Source organism: Danio rerio, chromosome 7 (genome assembly GCF_052040795.2).
Source record: "Danio rerio strain M-AB ecotype USA chromosome 7, GRCz13ab, whole genome shotgun sequence".
NCBI lineage: Eukaryota > Metazoa > Chordata > Actinopteri > Cypriniformes > Danionidae > Danio > Danio rerio.
The window spans coordinates 28,753,529-28,779,634 of record NC_141027.1 but is presented as its reverse complement, the minus strand read 5'-3'; the positions used below and the strand labels follow the sequence as shown (position 1 = coordinate 28,779,634).

Sequence of the window (26,106 nt, the reverse complement as noted above, 5' to 3'; positions counted from 1 at the left end):
ACTGCGCGCGAGTCTCCGAGTGCGAGAAGTCACTTGCGTTTATCTTCAGCTCGTTTCACATTACGCATGTTTTGACATGTACTGAAAGACCGGGAGAGTTACTGCGAAATAAACACCGACCGTTTTACGCGATTTTTAAAGAGGGTGTTGGTAGAAAGTGGACTTCGTTTGCCTCTGAAAGGTAAGAACAGTTTATAATGTTTTGCGAATGTGAAACTTGATATAATCCTCAAATTGATCTCTGTGTTGAGCGTTGGAGAGAGGTGTCAAAAGAGCTTCTGAAAGGTGCAAGTCACATTGAGACGAAATTTAGGCTTTCTCTTGTTACTGCTAACTAAATGAAAATAATTTTGTAATAATTTAAAGATGTTTTTACATGTTAAGTACTAGTGGAAATGAAGGGGTTTCCCAGAAAAAAGTGCTTTTCGGCTGATTGATTAAAATTTACTCTCCTCAAAAACAATGCTTGGATTCTTCCAGCCCAAATTTGAGTAAAATATGTATAAAGCTGGTTAAAGATTGGCATTGTAACTATTATAATTGCGGTTGAAGGCCATAATTGCTTTTTGAGAGTGTACAAATGACATGGTTAAACTTGTGGCCAATCTAATGTGTGGTTACCATGGCTAGACTCTAATATGCAGGTTATTATGTTTTATCACAATGGTAATTTTTCCTTTAAGGGACCTCAGTTTGTTATGAGTAAAAAGATAAAGATGTTTTTAACGCCTTACTGTCTTAACATCATTAAACCATCTTTAAATCATCTTGCCCCAACCTGATTTTTATCAAAATATCCCTTTACCTTTCTCTTTCTATCTTCATTATACAGTAAGCTACAGCCCACCCCTCACCTTTAAGGATGCTGCTTTATTGTGTTCACTGTTTGTTCAAGGCTAAATGAAAATATTTAAGTTTTAAAGGAATGAATTTACATTAATATACATTAAAAGTAGTATGAATCCAATGCTGGAAAACAAGAACAAAACATTTGCGTTACCAAACCTGAGAGCTCTTGTGACAACTGACCCTAGCTACAAATCTTTCATTTGTATACACATAAATGGACTGGATTTTAGTACTTTCCATCATGTTTTGCATGTGTTTGCTTATAAACCTAAACAAGACACCATTGAAATAGCCAAAATCTGATAATTAAAATCCGATAAACATGGTTAATGAGCTTAAAGTAGACATTACTGCATATTACCATGCAATAACCTTTAACAAGATTTATTTTTAACTCTGCTCACCTCAACCTTAAGATTACATAAACACGCATTTCTCATTTTATCATGCATTTCTCTGTGTTTATTTCAACATTTCACGCTCACTGGTGTAATATATGAGACAAGGAGCTCCTTGGGGAAATTGGAGCGCAGGTGGAGAAGCAGCGGCCGCATATTTACTCCGAGGCTATGAACAAATCAAAGACACGCTGAGACCGTGTGCTTTAGAGAAAGCCTCGACAATCCTGTAACCCCCCTCACCAGTCCACCTCAATAGAAAGGAATGCTCCCTTTATCTGCCTTCTATACAACCAACTGAGAACATTGAGCCTGTGCCTGCTTCTGACATATACTTTCATTTTTGTATCAGAAGGCACAAAGCATATGTAATTTGAGTTTTAGATTTTCATGAAGAATTGCATTTAGAGGAAAATGTATTAGGGTTTATATTTATGCATTAGGCACAATTGGCTGATGTTTTATTCTAAAGTTATTCTAGGTTCGCATTATCTGTTCACTTGGTAGTAACTATGCTATACTGTTTCAGCCACGTCTTTTCTTTAAGTCAATTTCTTGGTTTTCCTGTCTGAACCACGATGGTTGATCTGCGCAACTAAACGTCAACAGATTTTTTTTCTGTAATGCAACTTTGCATCAATGCGGATGCTGCTAAATGGTTGAAAGACCTTTGCCCTTGGTCCCTGCTACTCGTCACTTCAGCTCAGAATGAAGCGAGTTGAAAAGCCTCTCTCTTTTTAGTCTGCCATTGATGTCACAAAGGACCATTACAATAGCGTGACCTAGTTCATCGCAAAGTTCACATTCTTGTTCTCTACGGGTTGTTATAGCTTCACTAGACACAACATCAACCGTGGAAATGCAAGTCTGCTGTGGTTCATCTTTCTTGAGGTTCATGTAGGACTTCAAAACATGTTGAATCATCTCAGATGTTATCAGAGTAAAGAAGTTCAGGTAGTGGGAAGTGCTAAAGCCTCTGAGGTTATTAGAATTTCCACAGAGTCATTATTACTAAAAGGAGAAGCTTTTTAGTTTGCTTTTAACAGCTGGTGGGAACAAGTGAGAAATAACATAATGCAGAGGAGTAAGAGAATTTAATGAATTTCTGCAAAGAAAAATTCCAGTATTTGCACAGTATAAAACTGGCAACAGGCTCCTGTATAAATGGACTTCACCAGCTTCCTTTCAGTGGTGCTTAGAGAGAAAAGAGACATTCTTTGACCGCTGTGAGCTCCACATAGCTGGAACAATGGCAGAGCGAGAGAGGCCAGAAAAGGCGGAGGCGTAGACGCACCCTTCTCAAACATAGCACAGAGGAACTGGGCACTCTCAGTGGTAGTCAATATGCTGCTTTGTTATAACTCCATTGAGTTGTCACTTTTTATACTGTGGAAACTATATTTCCATCCTTTTTTGATTGAAGTAGAGCAGTTTTCAACATGCATATTAGATTAAATTAGGTTAGATTCAACTTTATTGTCATTACACACGTACAAGTACAAGGAATACAAATGAATTGTATGGCTTGATTGGGCACGTCTATCACCGGTAGCAACACAAACTATAAATGAACTGGGTGCATCCTTGTCTGTGCACTGATGCAACCCAGCAGGAACACAACATCATAAGATGTTAATATAAGGCTAGATTTAAGTCATGAGGTCAGGTACCAAAATGCAATGTCTAGCCAGCGTCTAAGGACAATGTTCTTTTGACGTCCAATAACAACGTCAAATTACGTTGATATTTGGTTGATTTTAGGTTGTGTTGGAAAGTGACCAAAATCTAACATCTGACAGATATCATAGTGGAAACGTCCACACAACATCAAGATGTAACCCGATTAGATGTTAAAATTTGGTTGATTTAGGGTTGAACGTTGGACATTGACGTTGACCTGACGTTGGGTTCTGACGTCAACACAATATTCATTTCCAAACAAAATCTATCGTCTCTAAAACGTTAGGGTACAACGTCAATATGATGTCATGTTGACGTCCTGTGCCTGCAGGGAATGTTAGTACAATATTAATACAAGCAAATTAACCACTGCAAATTAATTTAAATAAAAAAATAAACAATATAAGTGTTGTGGTAAGTCAGAAGCCATCGGATCCATTGGCAAGCTTTATTAAGGCACAGACAACAATGATCATAAACAGTGGGGCAATCCAAAAATGAAGTTGAAAAACAGGCAGAGAACAATTACAGGTGATCAGACAGGCTAGAAGATCAAGACATGGGCAGGAATGATGTGAAAAAGCTTGGTAATAACTGCTGGGCAAATCAAGTCATGCAAATCAAAAGCATGAATGTTGATGTGAGACACCTGCTACCGCAATCAGTCCTGGGCAAAGGGGCTTATGGGAATTTTAGTCAGTAGAGCCAATTAGAATTCGGGTGATGGCTCCCTCTGGTGGTGCACAGGAGAAGTACCCAAAACTTCATTGCCACAGTGGAATGAAATGCCAACTTACCCTGCATATGTTTTACGCAGCGGATGCCCTTCCAGCTGCAACCTATCACTGGGAAACATCCATGCACTCTCATTCACACACATACACTACGGACAATTTAGCTTACCCAATTCACCTGTACCGCATGTCTTTGGACTTGTGGGGGAAACCGGAACACGCGTAGGAAACCCACCCGAACATGAGGAGAACATGCAAACTCCACACAGAAATGACCTACTGCGCCACCGCGTTACCACAATAAGTGCATGTATTGCAATATTACAGTATTTGCATAAATACTGTACCACAAATATTTAAACTTTTCTTTCTGAGGGTGCTGGGAGACCAGCTTTAGTAAGTCTTTCGCAGTGGTTCTTGGAAGTAGGCAGGGCTATACATTAAAAGTTTAAAAGTGTAGTGACCTAGCACTTTAAATCAGGGGTCACCAACCTTTTGGAAACTGAGAGCTACTTCTTGGGTATCGTTTAATGTGAAGGGCTACCAGTTTGATACACACTTCCTAATAACAAATTTGCTCAATTTACTTTTAATTATATGTTATTAATAATTAATGATATTCATCTATGTGAAGACACTGATCATGTTAATGAAAACAGGTAAATATCAACCAATGCAAGTGTGATTTAAAAAGAATAGCTGCAAAAAATATTAGATGCAACTTACTGGTATGTGGTGCTATGGTAAGCTAATTTTTATAACAGGCCCACGGGCAACTCATGTGATCCTCGCGGGCTACCTGGTGCCCGTGGGCACCATGTTGGTGACCCCTACTTTAAATAAACACTTGTGGCTTTGGAAACAACAGACCACCTTCACTGTGCACAAGTCACAAATGTCACATCACATATATCAGCAGCTTTTTTATGCTTGATAATTAGAAACTGATTAAATTGAAGATTAGACAAAGTGCTAAATATTAAATGTGCAAAATTGTGTAATGCTCTGTAAAAACCTTTCTTGGACACTGTTGTAAGCATGTCGCTGACCCATTGGTCAAACAGTTATTGTTAAAAAATAATTTCTTTATAAAGAAAATGAATGCAGTTCTCCTCTAAAACATGATTGATTTACTTTATATTAATTGCAAGTGTTCAACACACTCCTATATTCCATAACACGTATGGGAAAATGTCATGTGATCAATTCCGGCATTATGGATGTGACATTTGCAGTAGAAATTCAAAACATAAATTTACATAGAAAGTATATGTTAACATTATATTGAAGCAACTGTTTACATTTTCCAAAACAACTCACCACAGAGTTATGGGATCAGAAAAATCTCAATCTGTTAACATTTTTTATATTTTAAACGTAGAAAATAAACATATGTGATTGATGTGACAAAAAAATATATATATACATGTTCGCTAATTTACAGTGTAAAACATACTTTGTAGAAATTCTACAAATTAAACTGCACAACCTAAAAGAAATAATGCTAACCAAAGGGAGCGCACTATAGAACAAAAAACATTGTTTTGATTTTATTTGACATTTTTGCTTTAATGAGGGAAAAGCTTGGTTATGGGTGTGACACTTTTACATTATGGATGTGACTAATGTGAAACTAACACTTGTCTAACTTTGGTACATCAAGTGTAATAGTTTAAAAACACTGAAAGAGACATTCTTGAATATTTTAAATACTTGCTTATGCTTACACAAAAAATGTAGAAACGGTTTCTCTTTTTTGATGAAACTTAATTTATTTCATGGCAAGGTTGACATTTGCATAGAATTGTTCATGTATAAAACAAGCGTTCAAGTGCAAAGGCCACAAGTGTGGGTACTGGGTGTCATGTATGACATCATATTATGTGTTAAAAATAAATAAATTACACATTGCATGGGAATACGTAGTTTCAGGTGTGGCATGCTACACCTACTTAGAACTGCTGTAATATATTGTAATTGAGGGACGCTGCGATGATCCACATGCAGTACTTTATTCAACAGAGAAAGGTCAGGCAGGCAATGGTCAACACAGGAGCATACAGTCAATCCAAAGTCTTAGTCTAAACAGCCAAATAGTCAGGCTAGGTGGCAGAGAATCAAGACTGTGACATATATATATACTGTCAGCGCCGGGTTTTTTTGGCAGAAGGATAGAATTTAAGCATTTAAAAAAAACCACAGAACTAGTTTTTTATTTTTGCATTAAATAGCAATCGTTATATTTAACCAATAAGATACTCAAGGAGAGGGTAAAATACGACAACTTAGTAGACCTTGGATATTTGGTTATTTGGTGAATTGGATGTTTCTTTATTGAGTGAAATATAAGGTTTGACATTGTATGTAGCATTAAAGTAAATACTATTTCCTTTACCACGTTTGATCGATAGTTATGTGATAATAGATTACATCTAAGCAATTTGCTCAGTTGCATTGTAAAGTATTTGTTTTTGTGGGCTTATAGTACCTGGTGGGCAGTGTGGTTGGAAAAAACTTAAACAACTAACCACAACGTAGACAGGAACAGTTGAACAGTTGTCAGTTTTGAAGCTTGTTTTCGTTATCAAATAAACTGTTTTTATTTTGTTTTGGGGTTTTTTTGGAACTTTTTTCCTGATTGAATAATCTTTAAAAAGACTTGGTATCCAGTATGTGGAAAAAATTGCATTAACATTTTGATTTAATATTGACAGCTTGCCCTTACACTCCAAAAATGCTTTTCTTACTTTTAGATTTTTTCTTGTTTTTTTGTCAAAATTAGGGATGTGGGGTGAGGGGGGGTCGACTCCAAAAAAATAGATTTCTGTACTCAATGGACCTAGTACCGGAATCGGCTCTCAGAGCTCATTCTCTTGCACGATGAACACTGAAGGCGCCCTCTTTGAATGGCTGTTCACACATTTTACTTTTTTTTTTCAATTTCGCAACCGCGAGCACTCTAGAGAATGAGAAAGCAATATATACATATGTGCTTTAAGGCACAGTATTTTACGCTGCTTTTATTTTTTATTTTAGGTTTGTTAATGTAGGAACATTCATTCATTTTCTAATTCATTCAACATTCATTCATTTCATTTTACTAATCTGGGGTCGCCACAGCGGAATGAACCGCCAACTTATCCAGCATATGTTTTACACAGCAGATGCCCTTCCAGCTGCAACCCATCTCTGGAATCCATACACACTCATTCTCACTCATACACTACGGACAATTTAGCCTACCCAACTCACCTGTACCGCATGTCTTTGGACTGTGGGGAAAACCGGAGCACCCGGAGGAAACCCACGCAAATGCGGGGAGAACATGCAAACTCCAGACAGAAACACCAACTGACCCTGACCCGTCCGAGCCTCGAACCAGTGACCTTCTTGCTGTGAGGCAATAGCACTATCTATTGCGCCACCGCGTAGCCCAATGTATGAACTATTTAAGTTAAATATTTCATATATGGGGTTTAATATGTAATTGGTCGATAAATCAAATGTAAAATCTAGCTATTTTGTTTATTGATCGGTTGTGGCATCAAAGAAATGAACAACTGCAGATTTGGGTGTGTGCCTTGCGTGACCGTCTGCTACGCCAGATTATTTCACTCTGTACAATATTCAAGTATAAAACACTAATATTAAAAAGTTTTATAGACTATTATAAATATATATTGTGGCGAGGGGGCGTGGCCGAGAGCCGTGGGAACGGGGTGAGGCCACCGCGTAAGTGGATACACGTGCGGTGCGCACCTGCCTCGGATCCCACGGAAGGAGCTCTGGACCATAAAAGGAGGACCGATGGCAGAGGAAGCCGAGAGAGGACCGGGCCCGGACATGTTATTTTACTTTTGCTTTCAGTTTGACGGAGCTGCCGTCACTGTTATTAATAAATCATTTTAAAGCTCCGTCGGTTCTCCGCCTCCTTCTTCCCGGCGGCCAAAGGGCCGTAAACTTCATTACATATATATATATATATATATATATATATATATATATATATATATATACATATATATATATATATATGTGTGTGTGTATACAGTATACACACACACACTGACACACTGACACACAAATTTCGATATTTAAACTCTCTGTCTCCAATATTGCAATGTAATTGCCTAAATTATCTAAATTAGAAAATTAAAATATGTTTTTAAAAGTGTAGGTTTATAACTATTTTTTTTGACTGCAGATGATTTACTGTTGGTTTTGTCTGACCAGAGGAGAACTGCACAATGTAAAGCTGCAATTGATGCAGTAGTAAAGCGCAACATGATACAGCAGGTTTAATCCTTACACTATTTTAAGTGAATATAAATGGAGTCAATTCCGGAGTCGATTACACCGACTTAAAAATTACAGAAAGAAGATTCCAAAAGACCCGGAACCGAACACCCTTAGTCCAAATATCTAACAATTAAATCAAAAAGCATTTTTTCAGATAAGTAAATAATATGGTTTTGTTTTAATTATGTCAAAGTTAAGTGGGGGTTTCCTTAAAACAAGCTTAATTATCTGCCAGTCGTGTAAGTAAAATGAAGTTATTTCAAACTAAAAACAAGACTATTTTACTTGTCCCACTGGCATCACTAAATTACCTCCATAATTTTAACAAAAAATTACCAAAACAGTAAAATGCTTCTTGATTTAGGAATACTTGGACATTTAGATTAGAAATGGGGTAAAAACTGTAAGTAGAATTTTTTTTTCCGCAGTGTAAACAAAATGTTATTTATTGCTGCAGTGTTGGTATATATGCTAAACACAGGTCAACACATTAAGAATGTCTCGCACATTAACTGGCCCTTATCTTTTATCTGCACGGCATCTTTTAGCCACCAAGACACTTTCTGCAATGATCAGTTAAACAAAGAAGTTAAAGAATGTGGTCAGTTCTAAAGTGAAAGGAAGTTAAAAGTTGCAGTGTTGTACACATAAAAAGCATTGAAAGTCATTCAAAGGGTCATGAAACCCCCGTCATAGCAGAGTGTTTTTCACACATTGAGTTTGAAAAAGGTCAGGAAAGTGGGTGAGTCCAGCTCGAGTGCCGAGTGGCGAAAGAGGGAAGGATTTGCATGAAAAGTGGAATTATGTGCAAAAAAAAAACAGCTGATTTGCACAGAAGCAACACAGACGCAGACGTAGTAATGTTACTATAACTTCATTAATTTTGAGTATAAGGCATGTGTTCAAAAACCGAAAGAATACTGTTGATGATACTAACTAACTGTAACGACGGGGAGGGAGTGTAAGGAAACAACTGGAGGTAAGATCCAATATGCAGGTTTATTTAGCGTCAGGCAAGCAGTGGTCAAATCAGGTACAATCGGGTATATGCAGACAAATCCAAAATCGTAGTCGTGAATCAGGCAACAGGTCACAAGGCAGGCGGCTAAACAGGAGAACAGGGAATACAGGGCTAAGGTCTAACACGGAGAAAACAAGACAGGGAAACGCGTTGTAATGTCACAATAAAGCAAACAAGACTCGGCAAACTGAATGGGTTCATGAGTGGCTTATATATGGAATGCTATCAGTCTGTGACAAGGTTCAGGTGGTGAATGTAATCAAGCAGATGAGTGAGCATGGATGTCTAGGAGAAGTGCATGTATGAAACTGTAGTCCTGGGATATGCGGAAGTGTAGTCCAAGCATAGTGGAAACCACTAATCTCCGGAGAGCGATCGCTGGTTATCGTAACACTAACTTTCCCATCTGAATAAACATAAACAACGAGCATTGATCACACACTTGCCAAATTCGTAGAAACATGACAATCAACACAAACTGAAACCACTTTTTTTTTTTTTTTTTAAAGAAGACGAGTGGCAAATACAGATTTCCTTACAAAAAATTTGAGTCTTAACACACCACTGTAAGCTAACTGCTTGCACCATGGGGAAATGGAAACAACACTTTTGTTTTGGCACACTTAAAAATGGAACACTTATGACCCGTGTCTCTGAACAATTTTTTATCTTCTATCGGATTTAATTGTGCTTGGCAACCAGGGTCAGAGAGGCTTAACTGGTGCTCTTGGCAAACAATGATCACGCCGCCCTTAATCTGAAAGTGAAAACAGAAGTGACCAGTTCGTGAAGAGCGGAGGTACGGGGGCAGTGGTCATGGATAATAAGGTGTTGGCGGCGGCATGGACGAAAGTAAGGAGTGGGGGGGTTAGGGGCGCGGGTGTAGGTTGTGGGTGCCACTCTCACTATTCTAGGGTAGGTTGCCACTGTGGACATGCCGGCCCTGTTGGCAACACAACTTGGAAGGTGTGTCTCTAAATGCTGTTACAGCCAAAAACAGCCAACAAAACTATCCATTCATTTGTTCATTTTCCTTCAGCTTAGTCCCTTATTTATCAGGGGTCACCACAGCAGAATGAACTGCCAACGTATTCCAGCAGTACAGTACTGGGAAACACCCATACACTCCCGCATTCACACACGCACTCATGCACTATAGCCAATTTAGTTCATTCAATTAACCTATAGCAAATCACTTTGGACTGTGGGGGAAACCAGAGCACTGGGAGAAACATGCAAACTCCACACAGAAATGCCAACTGGCCCAGCAAGAACTCAAACCAGGCACCTTCTTACTGTGAGGCGACAGTGCTAACCACTGAGCCACCGTACCGCCAATGACAAAACTATATTCATTCATTCTGTTTCTTTTTAGCTTAGTCCCTTTATTAATCTGGGGTCACCCCAGTGGAATGAAACCACTCACTTATCCAGCATATGTTTTACGCAGCGGATGCGCTTCAAGCTGCAACCCATCACTGGGAAACATCCATACTCCCATTCACACACATACATACACCACGGCCAATTTAGCTTATTCAAGTCACCTGTACTGCATGTCTCTGGACGTTGGGGAAAACCAGAGCACCCGGAGGAAACCCATGCCAGCACGGGGAGAACATGCAAACTTCACACAGAAATGCCAACTGACTTAACTGAGACTTGAACCAACGACCTTCTTGCTGTGAGGCAATTGTGCCACCCACTGCACCACCATGACTCCAACGAAACTATATCATGCATATTAATGAAGTTGCATCTTATTCACAATAGAGCATGCTGATTGGTCCAAACCATCATTAAACCAGACAAGTGTTCATTGTGTTTGATTCATTCCCGGGATGTGACTGTATCTTATGATTACAGATAATTACAGATGTTCTCTGTAAATAAATAGAGCTGCAGGACTGAGTGCATGTTTTATAAGATAACATCTTCTGCCAGTTATCTGTCCTTACTCTTATTATTAAATCAGTGCTACAGCCGAACACCAGGTAACTAACACCTAAGTAGTAAGCCTAGCCTACTATATTATATAGACTAAAATTGCGAAATTTTATGACCTTGAAACAGTTCACATTGTTGACTGATTAGTGGTTTATCGCATTGGAATAAAGAGTTAAATCCTGCGTTTTAAATTATTTTCTTACATGTGATTTGACGCTGAAATGAGAAGACTGCTCGAGCTAGTGGCGCCATCTAGTGTGTGGAGCTGTCCTGAGACTGATGTGAAGTAAAGACGTGCTGCAAGTTTATTATTTATAATTTAACTAGAAGGCAGCTTTGCACAAAATGTTACACAAATATATATTTAGCGTTTATTAAACTGCTTAACATAGGATCTTATAAAAAATATAAACTTGAAAACTGTCAGTGAGACTTCGACTATGTGAAAATTAAACTATAATTTTTGTCGCAAAACCAACAACAACTAAAACACATATAAATCTGCTGTATGTGCCCTTGTTTAGACTTGTGTATGGCATTACAAATATTAAATAGGATTAGGGTTAGTATTAAAATGCATTCGATTAGATTGACAGAAACACTCATTTAATATTTCGATCTGTTTACAGTTGTTCTGTCTACACAGCTGACAGTTATGTTAGCATCTTTTTTTGTAGCTCTCCTCCAGTATGTGACTCTCATTCTCTTTATTTATACTCATATGCAGTTTCATAGTAGTTCTGTAGTTCTAAAATGCATCTTTTAGTAGCCGCAGTGGTGGAAAAGCACATGAAGTAGTTTCGACGTCAGACCAAATCGAGTAGCTGCAGGTGTTGTGTTTTGTATAATGTCTGCAACAGGTTGACGCATGTTTGTGCTCGAAGTCGGTAAATGCAGGAAAGCCACAGTGGTGTCTGATCTTTACAGTGTGTGTGCTACATTTTCCTACAGTTTCATTTCGACTGGTTTACACCTCATGCATCTGATAGATTTAAAGGTCACGCAGAAATGCAAAACGCTAGATCTGTGTTATATGCATGAGAACTTATTAAAGTGCGTACATGTGACACTGTGGTTGCTGCTGACAGGAAGGTTGGACTTTAATTGTGAAAGTCATCCAACTACACTGTTGTACTGTTATTTTAGGGCTCATCATCTGCTGTCTAATGGATTTAACATTGAAATATGCATCAGAAATTATAGATATACTATAGATGCTAGTCTACATTTGAATCTGAATCCCAGTTCAATAACCTAAAGGAAGACTCCACTTTTTTTGGAAAATAGACTCATTTTACACCTTGTCAGAGATAAACAGTTTAGTTTTACCATTTTTGACTCCATTCAGCTGATCTCTGAGTGTGGTGGGAGTACTTTTAGCTTAGCTTAACAAAGATTATTGAATCAGATTAGATGACCAAAAATGGCCAAAGAGTTGATATGGCTAGGAACTATACTCTCATTTTGGCATAATAATCAAGGAACTTTGTTGCGACTAACTTCTATAAGTGTAACCAACATGACCACCTGCTTGCACAGGAAGCATGCCTTGCAATCATAGAGACATTTTATAAGAGATGATTCAGAATCAGAATGTATTTAATTTGGTGCAGATCCTGAACCATTATTATTTAAACTGGAATGCACTAAAGTTTCAGACGCTGTGTAATATCATAGCAGCCGTGGTATGGCAGCAATGTTTCATGATTGAGCCAAGGTAAAGTTCCAAACTATTTTTGGATGAACAAATCAAAAGTCGATCTGCACACTTAATCAAAAGTAAAGGCTTTAAATTAAAATCGTGGTTCTTTTGTCTCACAATACAGTATATGAGGACATGAATATCTCCAGCTCTGCTCTAAAAGTCACTTTAACAGAAATTTGTCATTTGGCAAAAAATAGTCACACAAATATTTAAGTGTCTTCATGACAATCATGAAAATAAATGTTCTGTTTCACTTGAAGATATCGACAGAGAGATGGGTCTTTGTTTGATTTTATGTGGCCACTTTCCCTCAAAAGTCCAAAAACATGCACTATAGGTGAATTGAATAAGCTAGTGTCCATAGTGTACAGTATGTGTGTGAGTGGGGGTGTTTGGACATTTCCTAGTGATGGGTTGCAGCTGGAAGGGCATTTGCTGCGCGAAAAATGCTGGATAAGTTGGCGATTCATTCCGCTGTGGTGATCCCAGATTAATAAAGGAACTAAAAGAAAATCTGCTTGTTTTCTTGCATAAAGATGCATTAAAAGATCAAAGACCACCAACCGTATACCTTAATAAATAGTCACAATGTTTCTGTGGATTAAATATCCGGTTAGATATTGATTAATCACTCAAACTATTTGTTTCACACATCTGTCATATGTGTTTTTTTACACCATTTTTATGGGTTTGTAGTTTTAATCAAATCCTCCTCTAGCGCAACATGTGTTGTGAGCAATATTAACTGCTATATATATATATATATATATATATATATATATATATATATATATATATATATATACACACACACAGTTGGAGTCAGAATTATTAGCCCCTTTGAATTTTCTTTTTTTAACAGAGCAAAGAAATTTTCACAGTATGTCTGATAATATTTTTTTCTTCTGAAGTCTTATTTGTTTTATTTCAGCTAGAATAAAAGCAGTTATTACTTTTTTTAAAAAACATTTTAAGGTCAAAATTATTAGCCGCTTTAAGCAATATATTTTTTCCGATAGTCTACAGAACAAACCATCGTTATACAGTTACTTACTTAATTACCCCAACCTGCCTAGTTAATCTAATTACCCTAGTTGAGCCTTTAAATCTCACTTTAAGCTGTATAGAAATGTCTTGAAAAATACATAGTCAAATATTATTTACTGTCATCATGGCAAAAATAAAAAAAAATCAGTTATTAGAAATGAGTTATTAAAACTATTATGATTAGGATTGTGAAATCTGTTAAACAGAAATAGGAGAAAAAAAATAAACAGGGGGTAATAATTCTGACCTCAACTGTATATTTAATACCCAAAATATTTCAACATCATGTGATTTTATGCACACTCGTTCTAATTTTGAAAAGTACTGCTAGTATGCTAATTGAGACGCGGCAATTGTTTACTTAAGAGGATGTGGGCTTCTTGAATTCCTTCCCTCTTGTAAGTGTATTTTAATATGCATTTATAATAGTCGTCTGCATAGTCTGTCAGTAAAGTGAGGAACAAACATCATCATTCAACTCTGTCAGATATGCAGAAGTGGCTTTTAGTTCTGTTCTGTGGCCCAGTCAGTGACCCATGCTGACTCATGCTAGAAAACTTGCCAAGTAGTGTCTGACTCATCCACTGTCACTTGCTGTGTGTTTTAGCGCATTGGGACTGGCAATGTGCTATGATTCATTGTATTGAACATCTGAGGCAGGCCCTTTGTCATGACCATAAGGACTCATGCTTTACTACACGAAACAAAACAAAGACTGTGACATAAAGACTGAATGTGACCACAATAGTGGTTTTGTAGAAAAGCAAGTCTGTTCCCATTGATAAGACATGGCAGTTGCTGCCAAGTACGCATCACAATGTATTTTTACCCTAGCATTAGTTTGTTCTCATTGATAAGAGTCCAGGAATAGATGTGTTTAGATGCCTGCATCTTTATCTCAAGAAGTGTGAGTTTGTAAAAAGGAAATCAGTATGGAAAATGCAGATGTGTATTTTTTATGAGTTTGTAAGAGGAAGGAGCAGCAAAGATATTTGATAAGTTATGTTTCTATTTCAAAGGTTGCCCGCGCATGAGGCATTGTTATTTATTTATACTCATTTATTTTTAACAAGGCCGTTCATTCTGCTGTGGCGACCCCAGATTAATAAAGGGCCGAAAAGAAAATGAATGAATGTTTAACAAAATTCTCTTTTGCTTCGCAGGCTTCATCTATGAACTACAATGAAGCAGAATCCAGCAAAGACTGCCAGAATGTGGATAATCATCTGTCTTTTGTTCGTTTTGGGTCAAGGTAAGTAAACGAGCATTACATTTACATTGAATCATTTAGAGGACGCATTTTTCTAAATGGATTTAGAAATGAGGATAAACAAAGCAATTCAAATCACAAGAGAGCAGCAATATCTAGATGCCATGACGATGCATATCATTACTATCAGATAGAAACCTACCATGGCATTGCATTTCCCTCAGCTTACAGTGTGTACAGTATATTATAGATGTGTGCTTGATAGGTTATTCATGTCAATTAGGTCAAAATTGCACTTCTATTGCAGGCAGTATTGGCAAACTAGACACTCTTCTCACTCAAATTTGTTAAAATGTTTTGATTTACAGACAGTGTTTTCTTAGTACACAGGAAAATTGTCATTGTCATCATTGTTGGGTGAATGATGATATTGATTGTTTGAAATGTGATTGTTTGGACAGTTACACTCATCTGACACTTTATTAGGAACACCTCACCTTACTAGTAATGGGTTACCCCATTTTGCCTTCAGAACTGCCCTAATCCATCATGGCATTGATTCAACAAGGCACTGGAAATACTCCTCAGAGATTTTGCTCCATATTGATAGCATGATAGCATCACGCAGTTGCTGCAGATTTGTCAGCTACACATACATAATGCGAATCTCCCGTTCCACCACATCCAAAAGGTGCTCTATTGGACTGTGATCTGGTGACTGTGTGGGCCATTTGAGTACAGTGAACTCATTGTCATGTTCAAGAAACCAGTATGAGATGATTCGCGCTTTATTTACTTATTTATTTTTATTGTAACAAGTGGTTATTTGAGTTACTGTTGCCTTTCTATCCGCTGGAACCAGTCTGGCCATTCTCCTCTGACCTCTAGCATCAACAAGGCATTTGTGCCCACATAACTGCCGCTCACTGGATATTTTCTTTTTATCTGACCATTCTCTGTAAACCCTACAGATGGTTGAACGTGAAAATCCCGGTAGATCATCAGTTTCTGAAATACTCAGACCAGCCCGTCCGGCACCAACTATCATGCCACTATCATGTCACTTAAATCACCTTTCTACCCCATTCTTATGCTCGGTTTAAACTGCTGCAGATCGTCTTGATCATGTCTACATGCCTAAATGCATTGAGTTGCTGCCATGTGATTGGCTGATTAGAAATTTGTATTCATTAGCAGGTGTACCTAATAAAGTGGCCAGTGACTATGTATATAAAAAGTATTATCATTGTTTTTTTTATTATTATTATTATTTGCAGCTAACACATTTATTTATTTACAGCATATTAATACATTTTTTAACACAATTTGTTTATCTAACAGCAACAGATAATGACAGAGACTTCAAGATGTGTGGAAAGTGGCTCCATGGCATCGCACCTCAAAATCTGGAATATGATTTGAAAACCGGCTGTGAAAGAATTGAAATTTCAGCCAATGAGAGCACGCTCTCCATTCAGGGCAGGATCACAGCCAAGTGCACACAATCTTCATCCATTCAACTAGATTCAAATCCTCATCAGAATCAAAGTCATTTCTGTGTGTTCTGGGAGCCGCTGCTGGACCTGCTGATAGTGGAGGTCAATGGCAAGAATCACACTCTATGTAAACCAAACGGCCTTCAAGGAACCTGCTGCACCGACCTCTCACAAGGAGTTCAAGACAATGCTCATATGTATGGTATTGTGAATGGCAGTGTCAAAGGTGATATCATCACAGGTGATCTCAAGGGAAACTACATATTTGATGGGGCTCATATCAACTGCAGTAAGAATCTTTATTTTAATATGTCATAATTTGTTTTCTCGTGAATTAGAGATATCAGATGTATTCATTTAATCTCTTTTTTGATTAATAGAGGAGAAGTTCTGTGATGAGGCGAGACTGAAGCCCAGAGGAGCAAACATGTGAGCGAGTCGTCTTCTATTTGTTTAGTTTTGTTTGGTAGTTTCACTATTACTTTACTGTGATATGAATTCATGACATCTACCATGCATCACAACATCACCTCTTGCATCCTTGTAAGAACGCAATCATGCTGAGCCTAAGAGCGAGTGAAAAACAGAGGTTGAGCCACAAACAGGAAGTCGAACCAGTGACGGCACTAGCTTTTTAATTTAATGCATGGACAGTCGGATGCATCACTGGTTCTTTGATGCATTGATCACAGTTATCAAGATATTATTTATTGCAGAAACATCTCCTTTGTTTTGGCATGTTCTTTTAAAATACAGAGAAATGTATCTACTATTGAAAATGATCAAATTGCCTCTGCATGCTTATTTTGATGCATACAGTATATGGGTGGGTCCACTGTGGTTTACTTTATAACCATAACACATACAAGCCTTCCGCCCCAAATACCATAAATAACTCTTTTTGTGGTATTGTGGGATATAGGCGATTTGGGCGTACATGAATGCAGCAATCTATGAATCATACATTGAATAAATTTGGTATTTAACTTGATGTGGATATGTAATAATGACTTACAATACTTTAAACACGTGAGGTTTGTTGTAGTGTGTTCACATTATAATGCATGTGTTGGTGTTTGTTTGCAGGATAGAGGAAGTAGTGATGAGATTCAATGCAAAGGGTCGTGTGGATCTACCTTGTGCTCAGGGCACAGTCATTGAGATGGACGAGGAATTCACAGGACACAATTTCACCGTGCCTGTAAATGACTTTGACCTTATTAGAAGCATTTGCAGGAAGGTCTCTTTCTAGCATATGCAATAATATACTTATGTGTTGCATTTCAGGCCCCTCGATTTGTAGACGCAAACACCATACCCTCCGTTTATATTCCATCAAGCCTGAGATCTGTATCAAGGAGAAAATCCAAAGTGGTGTGTACTTACTACAAGAACAAGACGTTATTTGAGGTATGATGGTGACATTTGATGAATATAAAGAAATCATGTGGATTTTTTATCTTCCTTACCAACATATTTTCAGTATGATATATCAGTATTTGTGTTTGTGTAGCGAGGACCGTCTAAATCAGCTCTTCTGGATGACATTGTGGGACTCTCTGTGGAAAATGAGACTATCAGAAACCTCATAGAGCCTGTCAAAATCCGGTTCCATCACCGTCCCTTTGCTGTAAGTGGAAAAAGCACATTGGGGTGCTGTTCTAGTACTTTTTAACATTATACTGCATGGTGTGAGATACAGCAACTGTAGCTCACACCAGTTTCTACTGTGTAGACTAAATGTCTTCCATTTCCTTAACACTGAAACCACATGACCACATGCTAAGGTGAAACATGATAAACATCATATTGCTGATCTTGTTTTTGCTATTTAAATTGCAAAGATTGCAAAAAACTTGCAATTTCCTTATTTATTTGTTTACAATTTTTAAGTGCTGAATCCATCCTCCCTATACACTCAGTACGCAAGAATTGTGGAAGATCTCCGAATCCACTAGGGCGCCCCCTTGCTCCTAAAGATGTTATAATGATTAAGAGAGTGAAAGACAGTTTTTTTTTTTGTTTGTTTGGTTTTTGGTTTTGGCTACCAATGATTATGAAAATGCTATAAAATGATTATGAAAATGTTTATGAACAACTCCAATTCAGTCAAATAAAAAAAAATGCTTGGCTGTCAGATATGGTAAAGGACACACTGTTCTCTAGGTGGGTTTTGTACAAGCAGTCTGAGAATCATTTTTGGGCACATGAAAATAAGTGGTGTGTTTCAGTTAGTTTTGTCTAAAATGCACAAAAACGGTTTGAAAAGTAAACAAATGCTTGCCATTATAGATTTGTGCATACATTCTTGAAGTTACAACATCATTTAAGGTGCTTTCACACTAGCACTTTTGGTCCGCACCCGAGTTCATTTGACGTCAGAGTATGGCACGTTTAGCTAATGTGAATGCTGTCTTCTGAACTCTGGTACGTACCCATGAACTGTACCCGAGGTGGTCTGGGGTCAGGTTCACTTCTGATATGAATGCAATCGTACCAAAAAACGGAAGTGGACCGCCAACTGTACAACCAACTTTAGTTTTCATAATATTCATTCATGTCTGTATGTCTTTGTATTGCCTACCTTGGCATAAAGCGAGATAATGCCAGCTTGTCTCCACCAAAAACGACTTCTGCAGACATTGTGTTATGTTCTGAACCTTTTTAATATTTTGTGGCAGATAGACGCAAGTGGCTCTCTGTACTTTGGTTTTGGTAGCAAAACCAAAAGATTCAATAAAAGCAGAACACCGGTGATGTGTATACATCTCCATTTTAGCGCCTTGGCTTTCGTGGCCGTCACCTAGCAGCAGCTGTACACAAAACAGCAGCTTGATGATGAAACCGTACCGGGGTTCAGGAGGAAAAAAGACAGAGGGGGGACAATTATACTTGGGTTCAGACCAGGCATTCGGCCCAAGTGTGAAAGCACCCTTAATGTTGGTTATTTTGTGGCTTTCTGGAATACTTGATTCTGATTAGTCAGACACAGCATGCTAAGGTTAGCTATTCCCTGATAACAACCACTAAGACTAATAACACGGGCTCATCCTGGTACTTCAAAGAAAAAAAAATTACCATCAGTGAATACATCTAAATGTTTGGCTCCACATTTGACTGAATAATATGTTGATCAGTGTATGCTCCATTCAGCCATTTTTGTTTCTGTCAGCTTTGCATTTTTGCCTTTTTGGTCTGTTGAATTATTAGAAAATAATGCACACAGACGGTGTAACAGCATCACCACCTCGGGTGTGCATTATTTTTTAATAATTCAATAGTCAAAGCACCAATTATTTCATACATATACACTCTTGATAAAAAATGTGATCCGATTTGATTACTTGATTCAATTACTGTATTGTTGGCTATTGTTTTAAGCAAGTTAAATTATGTATTTACAATTTTCACTCTTATTGTATTACTGACTGCTGCTTTTTATAGAGAAATCTGCTTTGAATAAACAGATTAAGGGGTTTGGTGGTTATTTATTCAAATCTATTAACACACTGGCAGGGCCTGACATTTAAAGCTTTCCCTAAGCTTCCTGTGATTCTGAGACCATTTCTGACTGAATGCAGTCTCTATTTTAACAACCGATATCCCAATCCTCTTCTGTTTCCTTCCACAGCCTGACAGCTCAGGAAGATGTGTTTCATGGGATACAAAACAAGGTCTGCTCCCGTCGTCATGTTCATGCACATCATCAGTCAGCATTAGGCATCAGCACAATTACTAATTGTTCTTCTAATGTGTTTCTCCCTAGACAATGAAGTGAACTGGAAAGATGATGGCTGCGATACAGTTAAAATCAACGAAGAACAGACAGAATGCCACTGCAATCATCTCACATACTTTGCTATTCTTGTGGTGAGTAGCAGGATTAGCAGATTAGGAAAATTAAATGTTTGTTTTTGTACTTATAGCTGGTAGCAAAGCCAAACTTTATGAATAAAAGGTACTTCCCTCATCATTGAAAATATGCATATCAAATCAGGCAGTGCGGTAATTGATTACAGCATGAATATGAAATGATACATACCTTGTCTCTTTCTCTTTGATGCTCCAGCAAGTAGAGCAGAAGAGTACAGTCCGCCATCTAAAGGCTCTGACGTTCATTACCGCAGTGGGCTGTGCTGTGTCCTTGGTGAGCTGTTTGGTGCTCTTCTACTGGCTCTGCAAACGCAGGTAAGTGTGAATTCAGTGACCTGGAGTTCACTACACTGTCAAAAAAATAATTGTGATTCTCACCAGGTTGTTTTTTGTCTTGTCTGTGTCTGCATTCCAGAAGAGGGAAGAAAAACCAGATCTCACTGGTGCACCGTGGCCTAGTGGTGGCGATATTTCTGCTGTGCTTGTTCTTCATTCTCACCGGTATACTGGCCAATGTTGCAAATGAAACTGTTTGTCAGTTAACAGGTTCCCTTCTTCATTATGGGCTGCTCAGCACCCTCTGCTGGATGGCTATGGAAGTGTTTCACACCTTCTTGTTAGTCCGCAAAGTGTTCAACTCACCCCTGCCAATTTGGATATTTTATCTGATGGGCTTTGGTAAGTGGCAAGTTTTGGTAAGCTTATTCAAATGAACTAAATTGAGACACGATAATTAACAGATTTGTTTTTCTTTCCATTTTCAGGTTTTCCATTTCTGCTTGTCAGTATACTGCTCTCCGTAGGGGATATTTATGGCGAAAGGAAGATTAAACCAAGTGATGACGTCAACAATCCTTATCGAATGTAAGGAGATATTTACAGTACTTAAAGTCCATGTGGAATCAAACTTTACAATGTTTATTTTGCTAGCGCACATTGTTATTATGTAGATAAACAATGCATTTGTGCAAGTTAAACCACTAAAAAAACTAAATATTTTGGTAATCTTCCATCAAAATCTGACCATTTGCTTTGGCATTTGGAGTGTCGGTCCTTCTCTGTTGGCGTCAAGGGATAATATTCTTAAGAATGCCCCATGTATTTTTAGTTTGCTATAAGGGAATGATACTAAACATTCTGTGTCAATTTGAAGTACATCAACATAGGGAAATAAAAGTCTTAGCAACTTATGGTTATTGCAGACTTTAAGATTACTATCTACTATGTACTATGTTTCTTAAACAGTCTTGCACTTGTGAGTGAACCTGCTTGTAACGGTTTTTCACTACGCTTGTTACCACAGAGTCATTGATTCTGAGTGCAAACAAGCAAGCAGCAACACAAAATTAAACATACTTAAAGTTGCAAAGATAGTAGATCCTCGATTTCACCAGTGCATGTGTGCGGAGCTAAATATGGAAGGCCAATAGGAAATATGGAAGGTCATTAGTGGCAAAAGTTTTCAAATGAAACCCATGGAATTTGATTGTACAAACTCAATGAATTTGCTGTATGGTATGATGTTATGCTGAGCTGTATGAATACATCATGTGTATTTGTGAAAGATACTGTAATAGTGTATGGGCATGTACAAATGCAAACATCAGAAATTAGATCACTATCTATTACAATGTTTGCCTCAACACAGTCAAACTTTGCATGTTTACCAGTGTTGGGCAGTAGTGTTGCTACAAGTAGTGACAATACTAACGTTAGCTTAACTACATTTCTCAGTAGCGTCGCTACTTTTTAAATCAAATAGCTTTTCTCTAGCAAAGCTATTTTTTTTAGTCAAGTAGCGTAGTAGCGTCCACACAAGCAACATTTACCGATTGCGGATCAATAAGGGACAGCACCGACATTAATGGAGCTGTGAAGCTGGTGTCTAGCCGATAAAAGTAAATCCATATGATGGCGAGAATGACGATATCTTCTTCCTGTTTTTGGTGGTCGACAACATTCTTTTTTTTGCTTTACTGCCATCTCTCGCTCTGGGATGCATTTCCCATACAACGACTTAACTCACGGCTGAACTATCATAGTACGATGCATTGTTTAGGAAAAGAACAAAGTTTCCCAAAATCTTAATTTCTCTGTCACAGATCCACGTTAGTTATAACATATTGCAACCCATAATGATGCTCTAAACGGGGTGGAGTAACAACTTATTTAGAAAAGAACCCCATCATTTCTTTGTGCAATTTATATTGTTTTACAAACACACGCATTTAAAAAAAATGCAAATTAGTTTTGGTAAAAACATGCACTCGTTTTCCATATTAATTGAAATGTATGTAAACAGAACATATAGGGACTATTTTTTATTTACAAATGTTATTGAGAACATTACATATTCTATTTCAAAATATAAAATCACATAAAGCCAACACGTATTTTAATATAATTTATAGATCATATAAATAAATAATGAATGTGGCTATTTATTAAGAAATGAAATTTATTATTTATTATTATTTATTATTTACTATACGTTTACTGTAGTAAAGGCTAAAGTATACTATAGTAATTACTATTAGCTCATGATAGTTACTAATGATACTACATTATGTAGTGTAAATTATTAATGAAGAGTAAATATACAATATAATGCTTATTCCTAAATATTTCCCTTTACTATAAATTACTTTTAAAAGTGTAACTGTAAAACCTGGTTTTATTGTACTTTTTGTTTTTGCTGTTATATACTATAATTTGTTTTTGTTTAGTACAGCATATTATTTGCAGTAAATAACTGAACTTAACAATTATGCCTCATAAGTTTCATTGACAGTTTTATTGATCACTAAGATATGATTGACTTTAGCCCCTTTCACACAGTGATACCGGTAAATATCTGGAAAATTTCCGGAACGACTTTACCGGTATGTTCAAAAAAGCGCTGTTCACACAGGCGAGGACGTTACGGAAATTTTCCGGAAAAGAGCATTCACACATCCATTCCAAAATACCGGTAAATTCTGACATCATTCACCACAAATGAGCTTTAAACGGCTGCGCTTGTGTTTGTAAACATTTGACTACATTACAAACTCTGTGCATGATCAACTTTCGCAAGATCACTTTCGCATGTCGAGATGTTCATAATATGTGCGTGTGCAGGCGCTCACAGGCTGTTTCACAGGCACACGCAAAGCTTGAAGGTAAACAAACAACGGCTTATCATGAGCATTTCATCGATGATTATTTACACAGTCAGATCACGTTTATATGTTCTTCTAGCAGCTAAATGTGTCTGGAAAAGTATTCAAAGGCTTTTACCGGCAAATTGCCGGTAATGTTACAACTTCTCTTTCCGGAAAATAGCCAGAACGAATTTACCGGTATTTTCAAAAAGGACCTGTTCACACATACAACCTTTACGGAAAATTGCCGCCAATTTTCCGGAAAGGTCTGTATGTGTGAAAGGGGCTTTTGATTTAAGTTACTTCGATTTAGAAATGAAAATTGCAAAAATAGCTTAAATGTAGCTAAAAGCTACTTGATAAAAGTAGCTTGCTACAGTTCCCAGAGAGTAGCTTTTACTGTAGTTAAGCTACATTTTAAGTAGAGTAGCTAATAGCTTAGCTCTACATTTTTAAGGAGCTTGCCCAACACTGATGTATACACACATAATACAGTCATCACTTACTCCCCCTTCAGTTGTCACAAACATGTTTGAGTTTCTTTCTTATACTGAACACAAGTTATTTTGAAGAATATTAGAAACTGGTAACCATTGACTTCCATATTATTTGATTTTACTACTATAAAAACAATGGTCATTGGTTTTCAGCTTTCTTTAAAAAGCCTTCATTTTAGGTTCAGCAGAAAAAAAGAAACACAGAAAGGTTTGGAACCACTTGAGGGTGAATAAATAATGTGTGAATTTACATTACTAGGTGAAGCATTCTTTTTAAAATGTCAATCGGTTTACGTTGCTATGATCAAATTTCATACTAATGGTCTTGTTTAAAGATCTTTGTCTTGATCAGTGGTTCTCAACCTGTGGTACGTGTACCTCTAGTGATACGCAGGCTTCCTTCTAGTGGTACGCGGAGGAATGAAATATGCCATGTACATGCTACACACATTTAAAAATGTATCAAAAATGATGTAAATAATATGCCATATATGACATATAGCCCATATTTCTGAGGTAATCTGCCACGCTTTTTTAACTGTGCAGAGATGTAGCTGCTTTACTGGGCGTTCTACGCTACTATATTTCAATACTGCTCATTTTGGTGGTATTTGGAGAGACAATTTTTTTCTGAGGTGGTACTTGATGAAAAAAATTTGAAAACCACTGGTCTAGACTGTTTTGTCTTCCATTAAATAATTGGAAAAACTGGACAAGGATGAAACTTATAAGTGTCTGTGATTGTTCTCTTGTACTGAGTATACTTTGAAAGACTGCGTGAACACTAATGCAGATCTAACTAAAGTATTGCCTGGGCTTTATATATAATAATCATGCATGCAGTACATAGAAACTAATATATACTTTGCTTTGCTCATTTAGGTGCTGGATGACAGAGGGTGATAAGAGTCAGTTGGCTCATTACATCATCAACATTGGCTTACTGGCAGTTGTGGTGAGCTCTGGTTTAGTCATGCTTTTCCTTGTGGTGAGAGAGATCCGGAACAGACCAGACTGGAAAAAGATCCATGTGGCTTTTCTCAGTATCTGGGGTCTCACCTGTCTGTATGGAACCACATGGGCTCTGGGTTTCCTCGATTTTGGCCCTTTCTCAGAGGTCACCCTCTTTCTTTTCTGCATTATCAATTCCTTACAGGGTGAGTTTTTTTTTTTCTTGCACTATCACAAAATACACAAAGTCAAAAAATGCCTTTGCTATTGTGTCAAATGTAAGCTGAGTTCCTGTGGTGGGATTTAAAAATAAATCAAGCCTGAAACGTGTTTCCTTTTGTTATCTTTGAATGTTTGCTTCAGAAATGTAACTCAATAGCTTCCATTCTCTTATATTAAATGATTAATTACGGTAATATTACATTTCTATGTGTCTCAACAGGATTTTTCCTCATGCTGCGATACTACGCTCTTGAACGGATGAAAAAGAAAGATGTTTCAAGTTCGGATGGGAGCAGTTCTGGGTCTTCAAAACAGCATATGCTACAAACTAACGAGAAGAGTTAAAAAGTCTGGTGATGCTAAAACAGAAGCTGTCTGAAACTGCCAAATTACAGTTTTTATGATCGTGAAAGTTTATCCACAAAGGGCATTTGTAAAGATCTGTTCTCTTCCTGCCGGTCAGGATGTTGAATGTTGCTCAGATGACATTGCTCTGATATCAAGTCCCAGAGCAGCCGGTCATTGAGCATAAATGCTTCACCTATCATAAGCTGCATTTCTGTATTCATATTCTTAGTATGAGTATGATACTCTGCTTCGTTTTTTTAAGCGACTCTTGCACTTTAGTTTTGTTTGTTTGTTTGTTTTACTACTGTGTAAAACTGCTGTAATCATTGTGAGATGTAAGAGTTTTAGTAATTTGCTTTTGGTAATGATTTTTTTTTAAATGTGAGTGTGAAGTTGTGAGGGAAATAAAGTGTTGTGTAAGTTCAAACTGCCAAAAATACATTCCTCGATGTATATTCTTTTAGAAGCAAGGTAAAAGAGCTTAGCAGACTCTGTATTTTCTATAGTTTTGTAAGTTGCACTTAATGTTTCAGAGTTTTATAATGAATCAGAGTAAAGCACAAACATTTCTTTTTAAGTTTGTGTTGTTTTTAATATTTGTGATTTTGTATTTGTACTGAAATGTTGTTTGTTCAAGTATTTCTGTTAGATGATATTTAATATGGAATATAAAAAAATCAGTATTA

The 26,106-nt window shown here is 37.3% G+C and overlaps 1 protein-coding gene across 2 annotated transcripts; it reads left to right on the top strand.

Moving 5' to 3' along the window:
• adgrg1 (adhesion G protein-coupled receptor G1) lies at nt 1–26,106 on the top strand. 2 transcript variants are annotated; one of them, XM_087258849.1, is made up of 14 exons: nt 1–181; nt 14,844–14,932; nt 16,232–16,675; nt 16,767–16,815; nt 17,473–17,587; nt 17,674–17,796; nt 17,900–18,016; nt 20,018–20,060; nt 20,153–20,256; nt 20,456–20,574; nt 20,675–20,937; nt 21,024–21,123; nt 24,782–25,056; nt 25,293–26,106. In XM_087258849.1, the coding sequence occupies exons 2-14, from the start codon at nt 14,863–14,865 to the stop codon at nt 25,415–25,417; spliced, it is 1,947 nt and encodes a 648-aa protein (XP_087114975.1). In that variant the 5' UTR covers nt 1–181; nt 14,844–14,862; the 3' UTR covers nt 25,418–26,106.

Bases quoted from the DNA above. Each gene is read 5' to 3' on its own strand.
- adgrg1 (XM_087258849.1), top strand. From the start codon at position 14,863: ATGAAGCAGAATCCAGCAAAGACTGCCAGAATGTGGATAATCATCTGT. The intron at 20,061-20,152 runs GTCTGCTCCCGT...GTTTCTCCCTAG, and splicing joins TTCATGGGATACAAAACAAG to ACAATGAAGTGAACTGGAAA. The intron at 21,124-24,781 runs GTAAGGAGATAT...TTGCTCATTTAG, and splicing joins GTCAACAATCCTTATCGAAT to GTGCTGGATGACAGAGGGTG.